The sequence below is a fragment of the Charadrius vociferus genome, unplaced genomic scaffold (assembly GCF_000708025.1).
Source record: "Charadrius vociferus isolate BGI_N301 unplaced genomic scaffold, ASM70802v2 scaffold385, whole genome shotgun sequence".
In the NCBI taxonomy this organism is placed as follows: domain Eukaryota; kingdom Metazoa; phylum Chordata; class Aves; order Charadriiformes; family Charadriidae; genus Charadrius; species Charadrius vociferus.
In genome coordinates, this window is record NW_009648925.1 from 7,385,939 (window position 1) to 7,405,127 (window position 19,189).

General features: G+C 35.9%; 1 protein-coding gene across 1 annotated transcript; it reads right to left on the reverse strand.

Annotated features, from left to right (window-relative positions):
• Positions 1 to 467: 467 nt before the first annotated feature.
• On the reverse strand, positions 468 to 16,202 carry LOC104288476 (cytochrome P450 27C1). Its single transcript, XM_009887294.1, has 8 exons — positions 15,962 to 16,202; positions 13,462 to 13,661; positions 10,722 to 10,931; positions 8,824 to 8,987; positions 5,342 to 5,508; positions 4,517 to 4,595; positions 3,287 to 3,490; positions 468 to 584 (listed from the first exon to the last, which is right to left on the reverse strand). Exons 1-8 carry the CDS (start codon positions 16,069 to 16,071, stop codon positions 468 to 470), a joined length of 1,251 nt encoding a protein of 416 aa, XP_009885596.1. The 5' UTR covers positions 16,072 to 16,202.
• Positions 16,203 to 19,189: the final 2,987 nt, after the last annotated feature.

Here is a 19,189-nt window from a genome sequence, read left to right on the forward strand (position 1 = left end):
GGTGGAAACTTTTCAAAAACACTGGAGGACAAGAAACAGGAAAACACAAACTCATAAATGCAACTAATTTTCACATACTATATAGCAATCCTCTGGCTCTCAAACAGACTCACAGAGTAGTTGACTTCTATGACAAAGCAGTGTAACAAAACCACTGAATGGTACCGACATGTCTGAATTTGATTATTTTTTTTTTCAATGGATGTGTTGCTATTACTACAAATCTTACCAGGTAAAAGGAGATTCCCAGTGCAAGAAGGATTTTTTTCAGGATATATTTTCATATGTGTAATTATCTATTATAGGAGAGGTACTTTCTCTTATGTACTGCTAGAAGTAAGGCAGAACATAATACTTCATCAGTTTGCCAAATACATACAAACCAGAGAACAAGCACGATTAAACATCCATAAGATGCAAGTCTGTTCCCATGAAAATCACATACATATTTCCAAAACATTTGAGTCTCACTTTCTGTCAGAAAATCTCACATTGATGGAGTTTCCAGGAGTCAAAAGTCCATGGGTTTTGGCACGAACTGGTTCGGTTTTGGGAGAAATTTTGATCTCAAAATTCTGAAGCAACTGTGAAGATAAAGAGGACAAGTATCAGAAAAGCTGCAAAATTACATATGAAGATTAGGCTTTCGAAAAGAGGAAGTAACAGACTGTCACAAACAAAATTTCTGTTGACAGTTCTGTGGAGTGCAAGTGTTACAATTCCAACACAGGAAAGAAAAAATAATTGTTACAAGGTGAAGATTATAGCTAAAAATCTTCCTCTTTGATTGAGGGAGGACTGAGCCAGTCCTTCTGAAGAATTTCCACACAACTTGATGAAACAGTCTGAGCTATCAGAGAAACTAAGGTCTCTTTCAAACTTTGTTTCCTTCTCTATGTGTTTTTGATATCACTTCCTTAAATACAAATCAATATGTGCAATTATAAAGCAAAGCAATAAGAGTCCCAAATCATCGCACACATTTCTCTTCCTGGGCAGAAGCAAACAAAACAAACGTAAGACAACAGCTGTCCAGTGCACCAAGTGAAACTGTCATAATTCAAAGAGTCAAACATTAGAACCTCTCCTGAACAGAATCACTATAATTCAATCACACAGGTTCTCTATACATTATACCTTTATTTCCATACACTTAATGAAACTGAGAGAATTGGTTGCAAACATAAATCACAGAAATCGTGGGCTAAAACAAACTTCAAGACATTTATGTTACATGTTTTGAAGCTGAATATAGAATACCTCAGCTATCTATTTTTAAAATTCAGAAGGAAATACCGCAGCACCTCAACTTCTCCTAATATTAAATCTCAAAACACTTTTCCTATAAACTAAGCAATCTTCTCTTATCCTGCTCCTAGTAAGCATGATGAACATTGCACTATTTTCCCACACATAACTACGTTTTCAGTTTTAATGATTGATCAAATTTTCATCTCATTCTTCTCTTTCAAACCTCTCATTCTTGTTATTCTCTCTGTCTACCGAATTTCCTCCAATTTGACTATATTGTCCTTAAAACGCAGTGCACAGGTTGGTTGCTTATCACTGTCTAGCTGAGAATTCACCAGTGTTTGGTAAGACTGAGTAATTTAGCTCCTCTTTCTGATATACAATATGCTTGTTAATACTGTCAATATACCCAAGAATTACACTGCCTTGTCAGAATTAGCATCTTAATTGTTGACCAATTTTTTACTGTATCTTTCAAGTCTCTTTCTACGGTAGTAATTACCCAGCCAGCTGGTTAGCAATTTCTATTTATGCATTTGATTTCTTCTCAAGAGCAGTAACTTGCAACTGTCCTTAGTGAACAATTATGTGTTGATTCTGGAACATTTCTCCATTTTTTCATAATTCTATATTCACATCCTCTGATTTTAACTTAATTCATGTCAGCTTGGTATCCTATGCAAACTCTGAAACAGTAAAATCCATCATTTACACTGTCAATAAAAATACCGACCTAAATCAAATGCATAAAATTCTCATACAGAATTTTAACTAAATGCTTTCCCAGTTCAAGAGCAAATATTTGACAGCTACTGCCTCCAGCTATTTCTTTTTTCCAGCCAGTTGTGCATGCATTTTATAGGTACTACCATCTGGAACAAATTTTATTAATTTAGTTGTGAGAACAACATATAGGACGTGAAAATACTTCCTGAAGTCAGAATACGTGATTTATTTTGTATCCACCACATTAGGTAAGTGCTCGAGTCAAAGAAAGAAATCAGACTGGTCTGAAACAGTTTCTCTTTGATCAGCTCCATACTTTTGTGTGTTTCTATTTTTAAATCATTAAAATATCATTGCGATGCTTGCAAATAGGTTGTGTGCTATTTTGCTCTAGTTTCTTTCCAGAAAACAAAAGCAGGGTCTCTTATTTTCTTGATCCTCCATTTCAAAAAGATGCAAGTATGTTTGTTTTATCCAGCCCCGGAGAGCTATCTCACTCTGAGTTCCAGATGCTAATTGTTCAGACATTGCTCTAGGAGTTTACTTAAGGAAATTCTAAAACAAATTCAATCAAGCCTTGCTTTGAATATACATAACGGATCTAAATATTTTTATAGTTAAGTAACAATAAATAGTTCCCAAATCTTTGCATTTTGATTGCACAATCTGAGCTCAGTGTTTGAGTTAAAGGGTGTCTTGTAAGTGACAAAAAACACAGCAGCTGTTGGGAAAGCTTTCTTTATGATGTGAAGCAATGGAAAACAATATACATCAATATGTACTAACTACTTGTATAACTAAATTATGTATATCTAAAATGATAATAAAGTTAGAAGAAAGAACAAGAGTGGACAGAAAACCAGAGAACATAAAAAAATTCTACTATTTATCCTAACACTGTGATCAGTACAAGGATATAAAAACTTTTTTACGTCTTTCTAAGTACGGAATTCTTTGTAACTAAAATGCTGAAACTGAGCAGGTAGCCATTCTAATATACATTAAGAAAGACTTCCAATTTGTTTACAAAAACCTTTGGTACTAAATCCATATATTTCCTTAACAATCTTACCTTTAGTTTTACTTCATTTGTACTATAAAGATTTTTTCTTCTGCAATGTAGTTTAACTAGTATGCTACATTACAGGGATGATTATTTTCAATTTTTTAAGCCTTTGAATGATAAGTATGCTAGACGACACTCCAAAACAAAGTTTTTGTGCACTGTAAGATATCCAGAAACAGTATACGTAGAAAAGAATCATACCAATATATTTTTCTTCTTGTAATGTTGTCACATATTTCTAACCTGAATTAGTGCAAGATGAATTTCCAGCTCTGCAATTCTTTTTCCTATACAACTTCGAATGCCATAACCAAAAGGGATGGAACCAAAATTGTCTACTCTGTCCAAATTGCCTTTCCTCAGCCAGCGCTCAGGTCGGAACTCATTTGCCATTGAGAAATTTTCTTCGCTGTATGAAGTTGTATAATGACAAAGTGCCAGCTGTGTCTGAGGAAATAAATTATATTTATATTTAGCTAACTCCAATACTCATAAGAAAATAAAAACACATTTGTAATTACTCTAATTACTGCAATATGAGGTGATTAAAAATAAGTATCTTTGAGTAATTATGGAAGAAAAAAGGATACCTAGAAAATCAGATCCCTTTCTCAAGTGGTCAAATGAAATAATCTTCAAATTGTGTTAAATGTTGCTGGATATATTAGAGAAGATGCAGTGGGGAAGGAGATTGCAACAAAAGTCACAAGTACTGGAAATTGTCTCAAAAAGATAGTATGAGAAAAAGGGAGAAGAGAAATACAAGACATTGGAAAAGGAAAAAACAGAGGATGGGAAGAAAAAAAAAACCCACCTGAGGAAAAAAACAAGCAATAATTGATGTGATGACGTTCCCAAATAAATCCGGGGGGCTTGGGGAGGGGCAGGGGAGGTATGTGTGTGGAATAATAGAAAAATATTTAAATAAGTATACTAAGAATTAAGAAACTGTTTTAAAGCTCCATTGCTCTGACTGTTTTAAAGCTCCATTGCTCTAACACAGAAGTGCTGTCATTTAATATAGAGCCATGCAGTTCTACCATGATCTCCGTGTAATCTTCGAACAGTATAAAGTTTCGTAATTTAAAAAAGAAATGACATTATTTCTACAAAGGGAATTAATAGGCAAAGAATTAGAAAACAGCAAGAATAATTAACATTTTTTTAATCAAATTGGAACACTGCACAGAGATGCTCTCAATAGACTCCACCCTCAAGAATATTAAGAACAAGTCATGATGGTAAATTTGATTAGCAGGTGAGGACCCAAATCTAAAAAAAACAACAGCAACAATTCAATTATAAAATCAATTTTTGTCATATAAATGGGTATTGTTGAAATACTTTCCTCTTAATGCTCTAGCTTGGTGAAATCTTTTTAAATCAATGAAGTGTGTATCTGTTGTAACAAATCACATTTCATACAAAAAAATTAAAACTGTGTTCTCTGCAGAGGACCGCAACAGAACCTACCCCTTTAGGTATCAAGTATCCTCCAACAATCAAGTCCTTTTGGGTCACTCTTCCATTTCCTGGCAATACTGGATACAACCTAGAGACAAATTTTTGTGGGAAGTTCAACAGTAATAACTAATACAACTTTAAAAGTTCAGATTCCAATTTGCATTCACAAATATGCAACATGAATGCAATATGCATTCACAGCAAAAAGGATTTTCAAAAGTAAAGAACACCTTGGAGATTCAAAGACATCAAATCATCTGTGACAATAGGATTAATACCTGAGAAAATTTATTCACAAGTAACTGGTGGTTGAGCTATTTGGTCTATATATTTATTTGCTTTACACATGTAAACTGTTTGGTCAAGCTGGAGATGTTTTAGCACTACTGGGAGCTGAAAAAAACTTGATGCCTTTTCTAAAATCCTCTTACTCCCCTCACCTCACTATGAACATTTGGTATAAACATATAAAAAAAACATGTCACATGCCTTCAATTGAAGTCAAGAAGCTTAAAATGATTGTAGTGGCACTGCAAAGTACCACTTTGCAGTAGTGTGTGGGGGAGGAGATTGTTACAGTCCATCATAGAGACTAATACATAAAAGGCAAAAATCTAGTTTTCAATTACCTACCTTAACAGCCATGTCCTACATATGTGAAACTACTTCTACTATACTTAAAAACATTAAACATCATATAAGCTATCATATTTCATTGCCGGGGCATCCTTGAACACAATACTGTTACGATAAATAAAAGCAGAAGTAGCAAATCTATTAGAATTACACTGAATTACATTTTTTAATTGATGATTGCAGTTGTCTGCTACTTACCTCAAGGTTTCTTTCAGCACAGCTCTAATCAAAGGCAATTTTGGGACATCATGAGCAACAGGAACTTGGTATTTCCCCAGCTTATTAACAATTTCCTCATAAACACGTTGTTGAACCTCAGGGTGTTTTGCCAACAAGTACGTTGCCCAGGACAAAGTAAAAGACGTCTAAGGAAGAAACCATCATCAAGTCCAACAAGATTAGATGAAAAATAATTTCAAGCCAAGAAAACCAATCAGTTTTTAACTACATGTTTTATATATTTAAAATTATAAAACAGACTGGCAGTGATTCACATCTGGACTCAATGGGATGTTGTCAGACTTCACCATCCCCTCCTTCATCCCTTTTCCATCTAAAAATCCCCCACATATCAAAACAACCCATGCTGCGATTTTCCCAGTGAAATATTAAAAAAACAACAGAAAAAACAAATGCAAACAAACCTACATAAACAATACTGAAACATAAAGACTTTAAACAGCAATGGATTAAGTTAACTGTTAGTTTTCAATATGTAGCTTACCCTTTCTTCTCAACAAAAACATTTCACAGGAAACAAGATCAGAGAATACTACACAGAACATTACCAACCTCTTTTAAGCAATACGGTGGTCTCCTCACAGCATCCACACAACAGAATTGATATGATCCCTGCTAAGATTATACTTTATCCTTTGGTAAGGAATGCTACACCACCATTGGCACTTTATACCTCTTGAAAATTCCCACTTGACTGAAATTCAGCATCCTGTTGAAAGCTTTCTTAAGGGAGCTCAAAGAGGAGTTTTTATATTTAAAGTGGCCCCAAAATGTTAAAATATACTCCCCCCAATTAAAGATTCTAACAATCATCAAGGCTCCAGAAAAGAGGTATTGTGTGAAAAATCATTTAAAAATATTTTGTCTGAAGGAAGAAACAGAACACAAGGCAGAAGAAAGGTCAACTTGGAGCACAAAATAACTTAAAGGAACCCATCATCTAATCCTATTTCACCTCAGCTGGAAAAATTGCACTTCAATGCACATTTGTGGTTTAGGAGACACTCTGAGAGCATGAACTCACTCTATTTGTACTAACACGGAACTGAATATTTCAACCTTTATTTGTGATCCAATATTTACCATTCATTTAACCATGAGTCCCTGTGTTTAAGCTACCTGGATTTCATGGACTATTCCATTCAAATACTAGACAGACTCAGGACATTTTGCTTCTACTATCAGGTGCACCCAAGACATTAAGGTTAAGCAAATGGCCTTGAGCCTATATCCCTCACAACCATCACTGAAGACACAAAGTTTACCATGAAAAACACATTTTCATTATGGCAGAGAAAGTGACAATGTAGTCATTCTGTTCCTTACCTGTGTTGTTCTTAGTATCTCACAGCATTTAAAAGAGAAAAATTGTAACCTCTACCCTAATTTTCTTGAATTATTTTTAAATGTATTTTTTTGCAACTCGTATAATGAAGACAGACAACCAGTTTCATTTTCTAGGCAGTAAACAGTCTTATTTTCAGCTTCCCAGTTATTGGAACTACAAAGCTTAAGGTTATAAATGATGTATGGGTAAAAAACCCAACTTCTGGAAATGTCTTATTTTGGGCTTGCATTTAAGATCAATTTAGAATGCAAATTCATCATGACACTGACATTTTATGTCTTGTCTTCAAACTGGGGTATAATGCTAGAAGTGTCATTCTCAGAACCTTTCTTTTTTGCTTCTTGTGATATTGAGTGGCTGTCCCTTGCTAAAATGCAACCCTGCCCTATTCCTCTCAGAGCTCAGAGAAGCTGGCAATTGTGCCAGCTGTATACAGAACTTCTCTGATATAAACACTGCTTCTTCCCAGGTTCCCAGCTCCTTCATAACCTCTTAAAAATTAGCACTGTTCCAGGGACAGACAACATGCTTTGTAGTCAAAAACCGCCTTACAATTTTGTTGAAAGGTTTTATAATCCTCTAAACCTCTTTCATTTTCTATGATAAAATGAGATCTGAAGTGGCAGCAGTAGGGGTAAAAAGGTTCCCTCAATTTCTGTCTTGTACTCGAAAATGAGGAAATCAGAAGTACCGTCCTCTCACAAAATGATTGTTGCCAGCTGAGAAAGCTGAGTCAAACGGAAAGAGAAACTGTTGTTGGCATGAACTTGAACACCGTCCTTTTAGTTTAATGAAAACTCTCTCACACACTAAAAATGGAAAATTAAGGGTCTGAAAGATTAGAAAATGAATGGGATGAATAAGTGTGCTTTACCAAAGAACCAAACATCAAAAAGCTTTCCAAACTCATAAGCCCTTGGGATATTTAACCACTGGAATAATCTTCAGCACATAAATAAACTTTACATATGCTCCTTATTTTGCAAAAGTATTACTGTTGGGGGTTTTTTTGGTTTCTTTAGAAACCTTACAAACTTTCTCAAATCAAAAAAATCTGCATTCCGTTATCCACAGAGGGTTGTTGTTTTTTTTTACTTTAAGGCTACTTTACTATTTTACTTATTTTAATCTTTTCTTTTGTAAAACTATTAAACACAGTCTTACATAGCACATTCTTTGTCAAATTCATACAGATTTCTTTTAAAAAATTCCTCATTTACAATCATTTACAGTAACAGTGTTCATTGATATTCTAAATAACTCCATATACATTGTATATACAATACAATAATTCATTTTTATCTTTTCTGATTCTTCTGATTGTCATGCTGCAGTCAATACTAAGCTACACTGATTTCACATGATAGCAATGAAAGGATAGTAGGATATATATATGACCTTAAAGTTTCTTCAAATGCTCTAAATGACAAATCAGAAGAATAAGGAAAGGCAGCCAGTTAAAATGCTGTACTAGGTGTTAACATACCCCACAAGCTAGCCTCATTAATGCTGAGCCCCATCACCATAGCTCTTTGTCTCAGACTGACTTGTATGTGCACTTATGCCTTACCTACGTTACTGTTGGCCTAACACCCCTCTCCTAATGGACTTAAGCACAAACCGGGTATCTGATATCTATAATGTGTGTCTCAGTTGATTTAATTAGCAATATGTAAAAATACTTTACCAAATTCTACATATGTGTTTATTGATCAATTTTTTCACACTAACTTTCAGCGGCCTTTTCTATTGTGGTCTACCTAAAGAAGCACAAATACCAATCTGATATTCAAACTAGGAAAAGAAAATGTGTGAAATTCAAACTGAATGTAAAGACAATTGCTATTTTAAGCATTTAATAACTGTGGAACCGACTCCTAAATGACGTGCTCCTGTAAACCACAGCTAGAACAGAACAGTGCTGAGTTCATTCCAGTAGAGATTACACAGTGCTGTAAGTATTTTTAGAGATGTAATGACTTAAATGTATCAGAAATTATGTCCTTATAAACAACATAACCCCCCCTGAAGATAGCTGCAAATGGTACTGGTTTACAACAATCGTGCACAAGAAAAATGGTAACAAGCTTACTGTGTCCACTCCTGCCAGAAGCATTTCAGTCATATTGGCGTAGATCTCTTCCAAAGTAAGTTCCTTACTCACTAGGAGGTATGTCAGTAGCCCACCATTCACTTCTTCTCCTTGGTCCAGTTGAGACTGAATAGCCTTCAATTTGTTGTCAACATGGATTTGACCTTTGGGTTCAAAAAAATTGTTAAGTCTCCAGTTTTATTTTTCTGCTGGTTCCATTCAGTAATGACATTTCCCCCTTACACTACACTACATAGCCATAAAAAGACAAAATATTTTAATCTATTTTCTCAGGGAAAAGATAATAGGGTGGTGGAGGTCCTTGGGTAAGGAAAGACAGAGCTGAGAGGAACCTTGGTAGCTCACAGCATGAGAATGCTGAGCACAAGGAAAGGACACAAGAAACTATAGTTTCTGACTGGGAGCAAAGGAAGCTCAAGGTCAAGTTTTTGCGCCCACCTGGCTTGTTTTCTGATGACTCTGCAAGAAGTCATGAACTCTGCAGAGCATGCTGCAAGTCAGCATACAGCGGCTGCTACAAGATGTTAGCAGCAACCAGAAGGTCAAAGCCACAGAGCTAAATCACACTGATGAGAAAGATGAGGAGCACCAAGTAATAATAAAAATCAAAAAACTTCAGTGAACGACATTTTCAGCAATTTCACCCATGGCCCCATTTATTCTTTAGTGACTACAAACAGCATCTTCAGTGAAACTAGGGCTTTAAAAGAGGCAATCTTCACAGAAAATTAATGCCTTGCAGAATCAGCTTACAAAAAAAAATAAATCACTAGAATCAACATGTTCCTTTATGAAACCTACACAAACACACACATCACATACAGTGATTCTCACAATTTAATTCCTTTTTCACAAAGGGATTAAACAAAAAAACAACATAACAAGTTTCAAAGAAAACAAATTCCTCAAGAACAGTTTTTCAGCTGCTGCTAGGAAGCTGAAGTCTGCTGTTGTTTTTAACCCACAAAAGGGAACAAGAGTGCTTTAGCATGAGAAATAATTTAAAAGTGGCAGTGTAAAAAAGTATGTGTTTCACAGAAAACATACCTGTATCAGCCTTAAATGGATTCCCCAATGCCTACCGTAGGTACACATCAATACATATTAAATATTAAGCATATTAGGCATATTAAAAGTCAAGAAACTAAAGAATCCACTCATAAGAAGATGTATACAGACCTACCTAGACAAATAGTGCTAATAAAAAAACTAGAAAATGCCTGCAGCTTTCTAACATGAGAGAGGGGAAAAAGGTTCAAGGTTTCTTAAACACTCCAAAATATTAAAAAAAAAATACCGCAAAGACAACTCCTTCTTCTTACTTACATGAAAGCTGATTGATAAAGTAGCCCGGAATGCTTTATTCACAAAAAAAACCCATATTGTAGTACAGCAGTGTACTTCTATGTCTACTTATATGCTGGTATGTGTATATATAAACTTCACAAAGAGTTTAATTAATTGCTCAAATCTCATTTTTTAACTTTCTAAACAGTTTTAGTGGTGATTATTTGTCAGAGTGCCTGACTGAAAACTTGCTGAAGTCAACAAAAACACCCTCATTAAAATTTGAGTGGCTTAGGATACAGCTTTGGCAAAGAACTCCAACCTGGAGTGAGGACTGGGCACTGAAACAGACGAAGAAAAATAAAGACATAGCAGCATAAAATAGGGGAATATTTAAACTGTACTGGTAAAATTCTTTTTCAATAGAGTATTTTTAAAAATGGTTCCCTTGGCCAGTTTGAGTTTAGTATGAAACTTACTTCTACCACAGTGTCTTCTTATAATTTTAGAAGAGAAATGCAGCAAGTCCTGTTCGAACACACACAGAACCTGCAGAAATACAGCTGAACTTTTCTACTACTAAATCTTACTAAATTTGAAGAGTCCATCCCAGGATCTGCAGAACTCTCTCCAGGGTTTTGGAATAAGTGGACGAAGCCATTTGGGAATAGCACCTGCATACATAGTGGTCTTAAACATACTAAACATCAACTCCAGAGCCTCAATATATTCAACAGTCTGCTGTGGGACGTTGTTTTCCAGGCAGCCCAACCGGCATTCATACAGAATAGTTGCCACACCTGCACATACGAAATCAAAGAATTTGCTATACACATGCATATATACATATCAATAATTTAAGGAATTATAATGCTAACATAATGGAACAACCTTACAAAAATGTTTAGTTGTTACTGTAGTTGGGAGCAGACAGAATAGAAACATAAAACACAGTAAAAAATCCCAGCTAACCATTGCAGTGAGACAGTGGCTACTATGTCAATAATGCTCAGCATGAGAAGACAGACAGGAATTCCTCCAGAAGTAGAGCAGCCCTCCAGCATGTTTGCTTTGTTTTGCATTGCACCACAAACCCTGCGCCTGCCGTGTTGGCCTCTGAACACACAGGGACATACAAGTCCAAAGACATTTCTGATAACTGGAAACAATACAGGAGTTTCTGGCTGTGGCTATGCCTTTCCTCATCATAAGCTGGTAGTAAATGAATAATGACTATGCATAAATGGATAAAGACCTTGCACTCCAGGCAGCGATTTCACTGCCCACAATATACTCCATGTGGCCCTGAAAAATAGCAAGTGTGTGACACAGTTGCAAGTGACAATATTGACAAGTCTCTTGCTCCCGACTTGCTATGATTTCCTCAGATGTTTTGTCTGTGGTTTTGCAGTGATCCCTACTAGAAATACCATTTCCTGTCTTCCCCCATATTTCTTAATTTATTCTCCTTCTTCTCAACTCTGGACCATTACTTCTATTTATCAAGTTAATTCTTACTCATCCGTTAGTGTCCCTGCAATCCCTCGGCTCAGTTTTTAAAAACATACCTAAATTATTAAATATTAGACAGAACTCAACCAGAAACTGCCCCACTGGATGGAGTTAGCCAAAATGTTCTCTCAATTTGACAGCTAACCATTTTTAATTAATTTCTGAATACAGATTTCTAGGATTTTTTCCTCCCAACTCGCAAAATCTGGATCATAATACCCAGTTTATTTATGAAAATATCACATGGTATGGTACAAAAAGCATTCCTATTATCAAAATAATCTTATTTAATGATTTTTCTAACATCCAGTGGGGCAATTAGGTAATTTAAAAGGGCATTTAGATAAATTCTCAAAGCCATTTGCATAAAATCAAATATTTTAAAATAAATTTTGTGCTTTTAATTTATTAGTTAACAGTTTGTCCACATCTTTTCGGGAAATATTAGAATAACTGTTAATTAGATAATTAGAGTAACGGGTCTATTAATACTCTAGTCTCTTTTTTCTCTGTTTCTCCTATTAAAAACAGGTACAATAGATAAGATGTTTAACCTTCATCTTGCCCTCCATCAAACTCTCCATAAATTCTTGAATATATATATATATTTTAAGAAACTTTTCTTTTTCCCTAATCTTTGCGTCATATTTCTTCTTTATTGACAAAAGTAACTTTAAAATCTGGCTGTTTTCAACTCACCCTTCCTTAATTTTCCTCCCTGAGGAGATATTTTTATGTGCCTTTTATTTCTCTTGTGCCTCTTTTAGCAGCTACTAGTTCTTATGCATTCTTTTGCTCTTTACACGGTCTTTTAAAAAAGAATCTTACACATTGGTTCCCTGAACAGTTGACAGTGTAAGTTAATTAAAACTGCAATTCATATAGGAAATAAGTGCATGCCAGGCACAAGTTATAAATGACAAGCTAAAAGAATGTGAAGAATTTACAGTAACCCATCAGTTAAAGTGAATCTGTAAGCTCAGAGTTTAAAATTTCATAAAATTGTAACTCTTAGTTGAATGCCATGTTTTAGACATTATTAATGTAGAACAGACTCAGGTTAGTTTATCAAACAGCCAGCCAGCCATTTGATAGAGCATCTCCATAGGTGAGCAATTTGGAAGTGCCTGCAAACCTCAATTTATTCAGCTGTCTGTCAGCAAAGAGTACCAATGTTTTTAAAAGGCACTGCATATAACAAGATCAGGTTGTATGCAATCAGTTGAAGGAATGCATGAAATATGAATCACCATTAGATTTCTGTAAGAACACAGGAAATGCTGTACTAGCTCAGGCTTTAGTGTTCCCTAATTAACAGTAGCCAGTGGCAGATGATTTTAAGCACAACAACCCCACAGTTGGCATGTGTAAGCAGAGGAAAACAACATCTTTTCCCACAATAACCTATGAACAGAATTTAGATATATCACACAGTGATTCCCAACCTGGAATTTGGCCAGTGTGATTTTAAATTAACTTAGAAGTCACACTGTTAGAAGGTCAACACCCTTATTCTTGAGAAATTAATACAGAAATACAGACTACTGAAACTGCTGAGCCTTGATTGTACATTTTACTTATATACCAGCATTTCTACAGGAGTTGCCCCTTAATACAAGGTATCATCTGTTTGGACTCTACAAAGGAATTCTACTGATATCTACTGCACTAAGTGGGAAGACTCATAAATGCAGAAAATCAAGATTCCCTTTTCAGATTAATCACAATGGGGCACTAGCCATGTGACAAAAATGCCTAACCATAAGCACACTGCTTTACATCCATTTTCTTTACAGATGCTATACAGCCTGCGCTTACCTTCCATTGAATACTTGAAGAAAAGGTTGTTAACATTGGTCACTGTTTCCCCATCATCCTCTTGACTTCTGAGGGTGTAGATTCTTTTAATTAAGTCTGTGATAACTTCATTGACTCCTTCAGAGTAAACAGCCACATCTTTGGGTTTCAGAATTTTTTGCCTCAGTACACTTCTCATTTTTAGCCATTGTTCCCCCTCCCTAGAAGAAATTATTAATAATGTCTAAACACAATTCTCCTTACAATCATTCACTAGGTAGGAGCTCCACAATGAAACTATTCATGATTTTTCATCTCAAATGAAAGCAAGCAGTGAAATGAAATGATGATATTGTATATTTGGTATTATGCACCTACATTTTATTCTGTGTCCTGGTTTGAGTGACACAGAACTAGCTTCTCTTCTAATGCTTAGGAAAACCACACTTTTAGAAGAAGACTCTAGTGTCTGAATTTGTGAAAATATTTACTTTGTAGCTAGCTATGGTGTGTGGGTTTCAAGGTCTCAGTCTTTTCGCGTTAGCCGGGTGCGGGGATGAGGAAAAGAAAGACCTGGGCACTTGACCCTCGCTGGCCAAGAGGATTATTTCATACCATGAATGTCACATTCAGTATAAATTAGAAAGTTTGCTGTGAAGTTCTCTCTTCTATGATGGCTGTGATCCAGAGAACTTCTTGCCCCGGTGCTGGACCCCTGAGCCCTTCCCTTCCTCCCAAAGACATTGCGCTTGCAGTGTCCCACGTTTACTATCCACTGCTGGGAGCGCACAGCTTCCTACTGGTAGAATTGGCTGACCTTACAAACCTTATAAACCTTGTATGTTTTATATTGGTATTGGGATCAATATTGGTTTTTTAGCATTATTAATGTTAATTATCTAGTCTTGTTCTATTAAATATGTTTATATTTCAACCCTTGGGTTTCCTTGTTTTTCCCAATTCCCCTTCCCGGGTATGGAGGGGCCATCGGGTGAGAGAATAATTGTCTAAATGACAATAAATTTTTGTGGGTTTCTCAAACCATAACGTTCTATATTTATTGCATGTCCTCATTTAATTTCAGTGTTGCAACATGTACGTACATTTGTAAGTCAATCTCTGATCTGACTGACAGAACGTGTCCACTCAGTGCTCTGAATTTGACAAGCGTGTCTATATTAGTATTTATAGTAGGAGATAACACAAGAAATTTGCAAAATTTCCTTATTAAAATTACTTAAAATAAGTATTTGAATAGATAGTCCGCAACATTGCTTTTACCTAGAACTGGTGCTTACCAAAGGTATCACATCCAGATCGGACAAGTCAACAATTTGAGCTAGTACCATAAATATCATTACCGACATCAATTTCAGTTACCCTAATTCTAAACCTACAAAGTAATGGGATAGCAGACCTAGCTATAGAGAAACAATTTACAGCTAGATTTCTCCTTTAGGTGAGCTATGTATTGAAATGAAGGCAAAAAATGTGAATTGTAGCATCAGCACGCTTCATATCAGTAGAGTATTTGGGAACAGTGGCTCCAGAGGTATCTTCCAGTTCGTTATGAAAACAGGCAAATGTCTTTTACATGTTTATTTTAAATTGTTATGTAAGTATTTCCCATTAAATTCTTTCACCTGGAGCAATACTGCTGCAAGGTACAGAAACTATTGGCGAGCAAAAGATTTTAATCTCTTTAATAGACATTTTCTGACTATCTCTTGATTTAAGATCTCATTTCACAAAATATCAAGGAACTATTAGTTTGACTCTGAACTGCAGCTTAAGACTTGAGTCTACAGTGCAATATGTAATGCCTTTTGCCACCATGAACGAAACAGACTGTCCATGACTCAGGAAATTAGTTTCCCTCTAAATAAACATCCTGTGTCAGTGGGGACTGTGAGTAGTTCCCAGTGGTGATTAACCACACCCACATGCACTGCCAGTTTATGCAAGCTTTAAAGACTGATAACTCTTCTAGAATCAGCCACTTACAAAAATATCTGCATGGGGATGCACTACAGTGTGAATTTACCGTACAGTGACTTCTCTGCACTAATTGACTGAGGTGGCACTTTGGTAAACAATAAGCTTAAGCCAACCTGAGCCAACAAGTCCACACAGCACACTGCCAACTGGACGCAACAGTCTAAGTCTGAAGCAATAAAACCACATTTGTGCAGTGCTGTGCCCAAGTTAGTAAGCCCTGTTCTGCAATACTGCTTCCAGATAAGCAAGTCAGCTCAGACAGCTCTAGTTGATACACATTCCCCAAGAAAGTTTTTATGCAAGGTAGCTTACTCCACATTCAAACTATGCATCATTACCATCCCTTTGAAAATTTACAGCAGAACAGACAATCCACCATACACTCCTACCCTCTTCACCCCACTAGACACACAAAGTTCCCCAGACAGAAAAGCCTGAATTCCCAGGTGATCTGTACAGTTCTTCAGAAAATCACTAAACTTTTACAAGAAAACAAAGAAAAAGGAGGAGTAAAAACACTTACGCAGAAATAAGTCCTGTGGCTCTCCCTCGTAAGTCTCTGTATTCCTGCCAGGATTCCATGTTAGCTCTTTGTGGTGCTCTACCTTCTGCCCGGAGGACTTGAGCAACCATATCTCGATCTGCAATGGATACAACAAACTGGGGACCAAAGTGAGACTTGAAGATCTTTCCATATTCCTGCGTGTGCTTTTGCTATAATGTCACGAACAAAGAAAAACAGAAGTAAAGTATTACTAAGGAAAAATAACACAAAAGGAAACTGACAATTTGTCATTCAGTGAATCCATCTATGACATCTAGAACTTGATCCTCAGCCTTCCAGTCAAGGAATGGTTTGAAATGTCAGTAAAGAGCATCTAAGCGTTACTGTGAAATATTCACAAGGCAAACAGAGAGGTCACACTGTTCAGGACCCCTGACTGAAAAGACCCCAAAGCTCTAATAAGGCACCAAGCATGAGTGAAACCAAATACTGAGAAGATGAAAGGACTTGGGGCACTTAAAAACACATCTCTTCAGATCAAACAGGTTAGAAAGAATGTATCAAAAAATATAAAATGTAGAGGTAAATAGGGTGAAATTAGCAATATAATACAAAGATATAATCATTTACTTTTAATACCTTTTATAAACAGACTTATCCGACCATTTTATTCTTTATAAAAAACTACTTAGAAGTTTCTCACACCTAACCAAGGATGATGATAACATAGCAGCCTAGTGAGAAACTGCATTTTGGGACAGCTTCATCAGCAGTGAACTTTAGAATGACATATATTAATTCTGCAAAAGAAAGGAAAAGTTAAGGTCTTATTCTTGCAGTGAGGTTTATTTAGTGGCAGATCCACAAGTTGCATGATTCAAGCCAGATGCAAGCAACAGGCAATTAAGAAAGAGGATTGGAAAACATTATGTATAAAAAAAAGACCCAAAACTTTTCCAGTAAGATTGCGCTATGACTGTCCCATGAAATCTTACTGATTATTTCAAACAAATTTCATTCTGACATGGTCATGAAATGAAACACGCAACTACCACAAATTCACTTGGACTAGAGGTACATCATCATTTTAGGAGAAAAAAAACCCCAAAACTGCAAAGGAGTTGTTGAAAAGATATTAGTAGGACTTTAGATTTAAGAAAGGTTTAGATTTTAAAGCCTTTATTTGAGGTTAAATTAGCAAGACAAAGTAAACCGACCAAAGTGTAACTTTGACACGTTACCTGCATCTAATCCAAAGACATCTTCTTGCAGAGTTATGCTGATGATAAATCAAAGACATCTGATAGAACTACACTAGCGAAAGTCTAGTGTTGACCCAAGATTAACCAATGAGAAATATTTTTTTAATCAGTCTTGGTTACAGAGATGAATTGTTTAATTGCCAACAGTAAGTTTAAGACACATGAATCACTCTTCAGCATATGGTACCAAGTGCTTATAAAAAAATCTAACTCTTTTTGCCTGTTTTCCAAATAAAACAAGAATTGTGCAATTGCGGTCTCTGCCAGTCTGCTCTTAACTGCTTTTGGAACAGAATGGCCAATTTCAGTCAAGTTTAACAGAGAGTTAAAGGTCTCCTGCAATTATATTCTTACCATTTTCAAAAATCAGCATTTGGATTCAGATGAGATACACATATTAGTCACCGTGATGAGGGAAATGCTACAGGAGGAACTCAACTGTTATCATTTATGCTTGGTCTGCTGCTAACTAAACACCACATGCAGACCAATGTATAAACAAGCACTCCCAAAACCCCAAGCATCTCTTGCTTTGGAGATATTTTAGGGATATTGAAACTGAACTTGGAGAGAATTGAGAGCATGAGTCTTTACAGGAAAGCATGAGTTGGTAGAGAAGCGCTGCAAGGAAAAGGCAGTGGAGCGAGGGGGACACAGGTCACCAGTCACAGAAATACAGGTTCAACAAATTTTGCTATTTATAGAGCAGCTTGTTTTTTCCACTTATGGTGAGGTTTACAGGGAGGATAAACTTCAACAGAAAATAATTCAAGTGTCAAGTCATCCAATCAAATAAATGAAATACTAGTTCCAAACCAGAAACAGACAAGGACAAGGTATTTGGACATCTCTTGCTTTCAACAGAATGATGTTCAGTGTATCAACTTCATGTTTAAAGAAATACCTGGAATTTCTCTTCCATATTTTCTGTCACAACATAGGTTTTCTTTCCCTTGGTCCAGACCTTAAAAATATGACACTTCCGTGTCTCACATACCACTCACACCAGACATTCTTTCACACATCATAAATTAAACTGCCAGCATCCAAACCCTCCCCCCTCACCTTTCTTTTCTTTATACTTGTATAGCACTGATGAGACAAAAGAGATCTAACCCCATCAAATTAAAAATACTTTCCCTTTGTCATAATTGCTGTAGGCATTACTGCTTTGGCCAGGACTAACTGGAATCATGTTACTGAGAACAGAACCTCCTTTGTGAAAATGCGCTTGGCTTCCCCACCCCTTCTGCATATAGCGTACGAATACTTGTGTGCGCCGAAGGACATGGTTTAAGTAGCTGTGCTGGTTACCAAAGGGTTTCAGATTAATTAATTCCTGATGTTCACTGTATTGTTAAATTTAACAGACTGTTATTAATCCAGTTAATGCCTATTTGCATCCAGCATGTATGCAAACATGGCATTCATGATTTGTAAAGTGATTTTTGAGACTCTAAACAGAATAAAAACTAGTATCATATTACAACTCCTCATCCTTCCTCCTGCTTTCCTTTCTATGAATAACTTTTATTGAAGAAGAAAATTTCCGTATCAGCCAGTGGTAGTGAAAAGCATATACTATTTAGGTTGCCTATTATTCCTTTTAATATTTGAATAATTTTCACTGTTTTGACAGTGAAAGAACAGTAAAATCTTGAATTCAATGGTAGTATTATTTTAGCATTATGATACTATGGTAAGTGCCTCTCAAATTCTGCCTCTCAAATACCACCACAGAGGTAGAGAAAAAAAAGAAATATAATGCAACAAAAAGCTTTAGCAATCAAAATTTCATCTGCATGTATCTTGGTTAGCAAGCAATGAAGTTGAGCAATTCATCATTAGCAATCTAGTTCGGCTGCCACCAAACACAGCATAGACTGAGGAGCCTAACACTTCTTTTTAGAAATCTCAACGGTAAATACGACAAAGCCAGGCATGTGATTTTTTTATTACTTTTTTTTAGTGTTTCCTGCCTCTT

What these genes read in the sequence shown, in the direction of transcription:
- LOC104288476 (XM_009887294.1), bottom strand. Translation starts at nt 16,071, where the DNA reads ATGGTTGCTCAAGTCCTCCGGGCAGAAGGTAGAGCACCACAAAGAGCT. An exon ending in CTTCAAGTATTCAATGGAAG is followed by an intron (nt 10,932 to 13,461) that starts GTAAGCGCAGGC and finishes TCGTATGTGCAG; the next exon opens with GTGTGGCAACTATTCTGTAT. An exon ending in GGATGGACTCTTCAAATTTA is followed by an intron (nt 8,988 to 10,721) that starts GTAAGATTTAGT and finishes TTGAACCCAAAG; the next exon opens with GTCAAATCCATGTTGACAAC.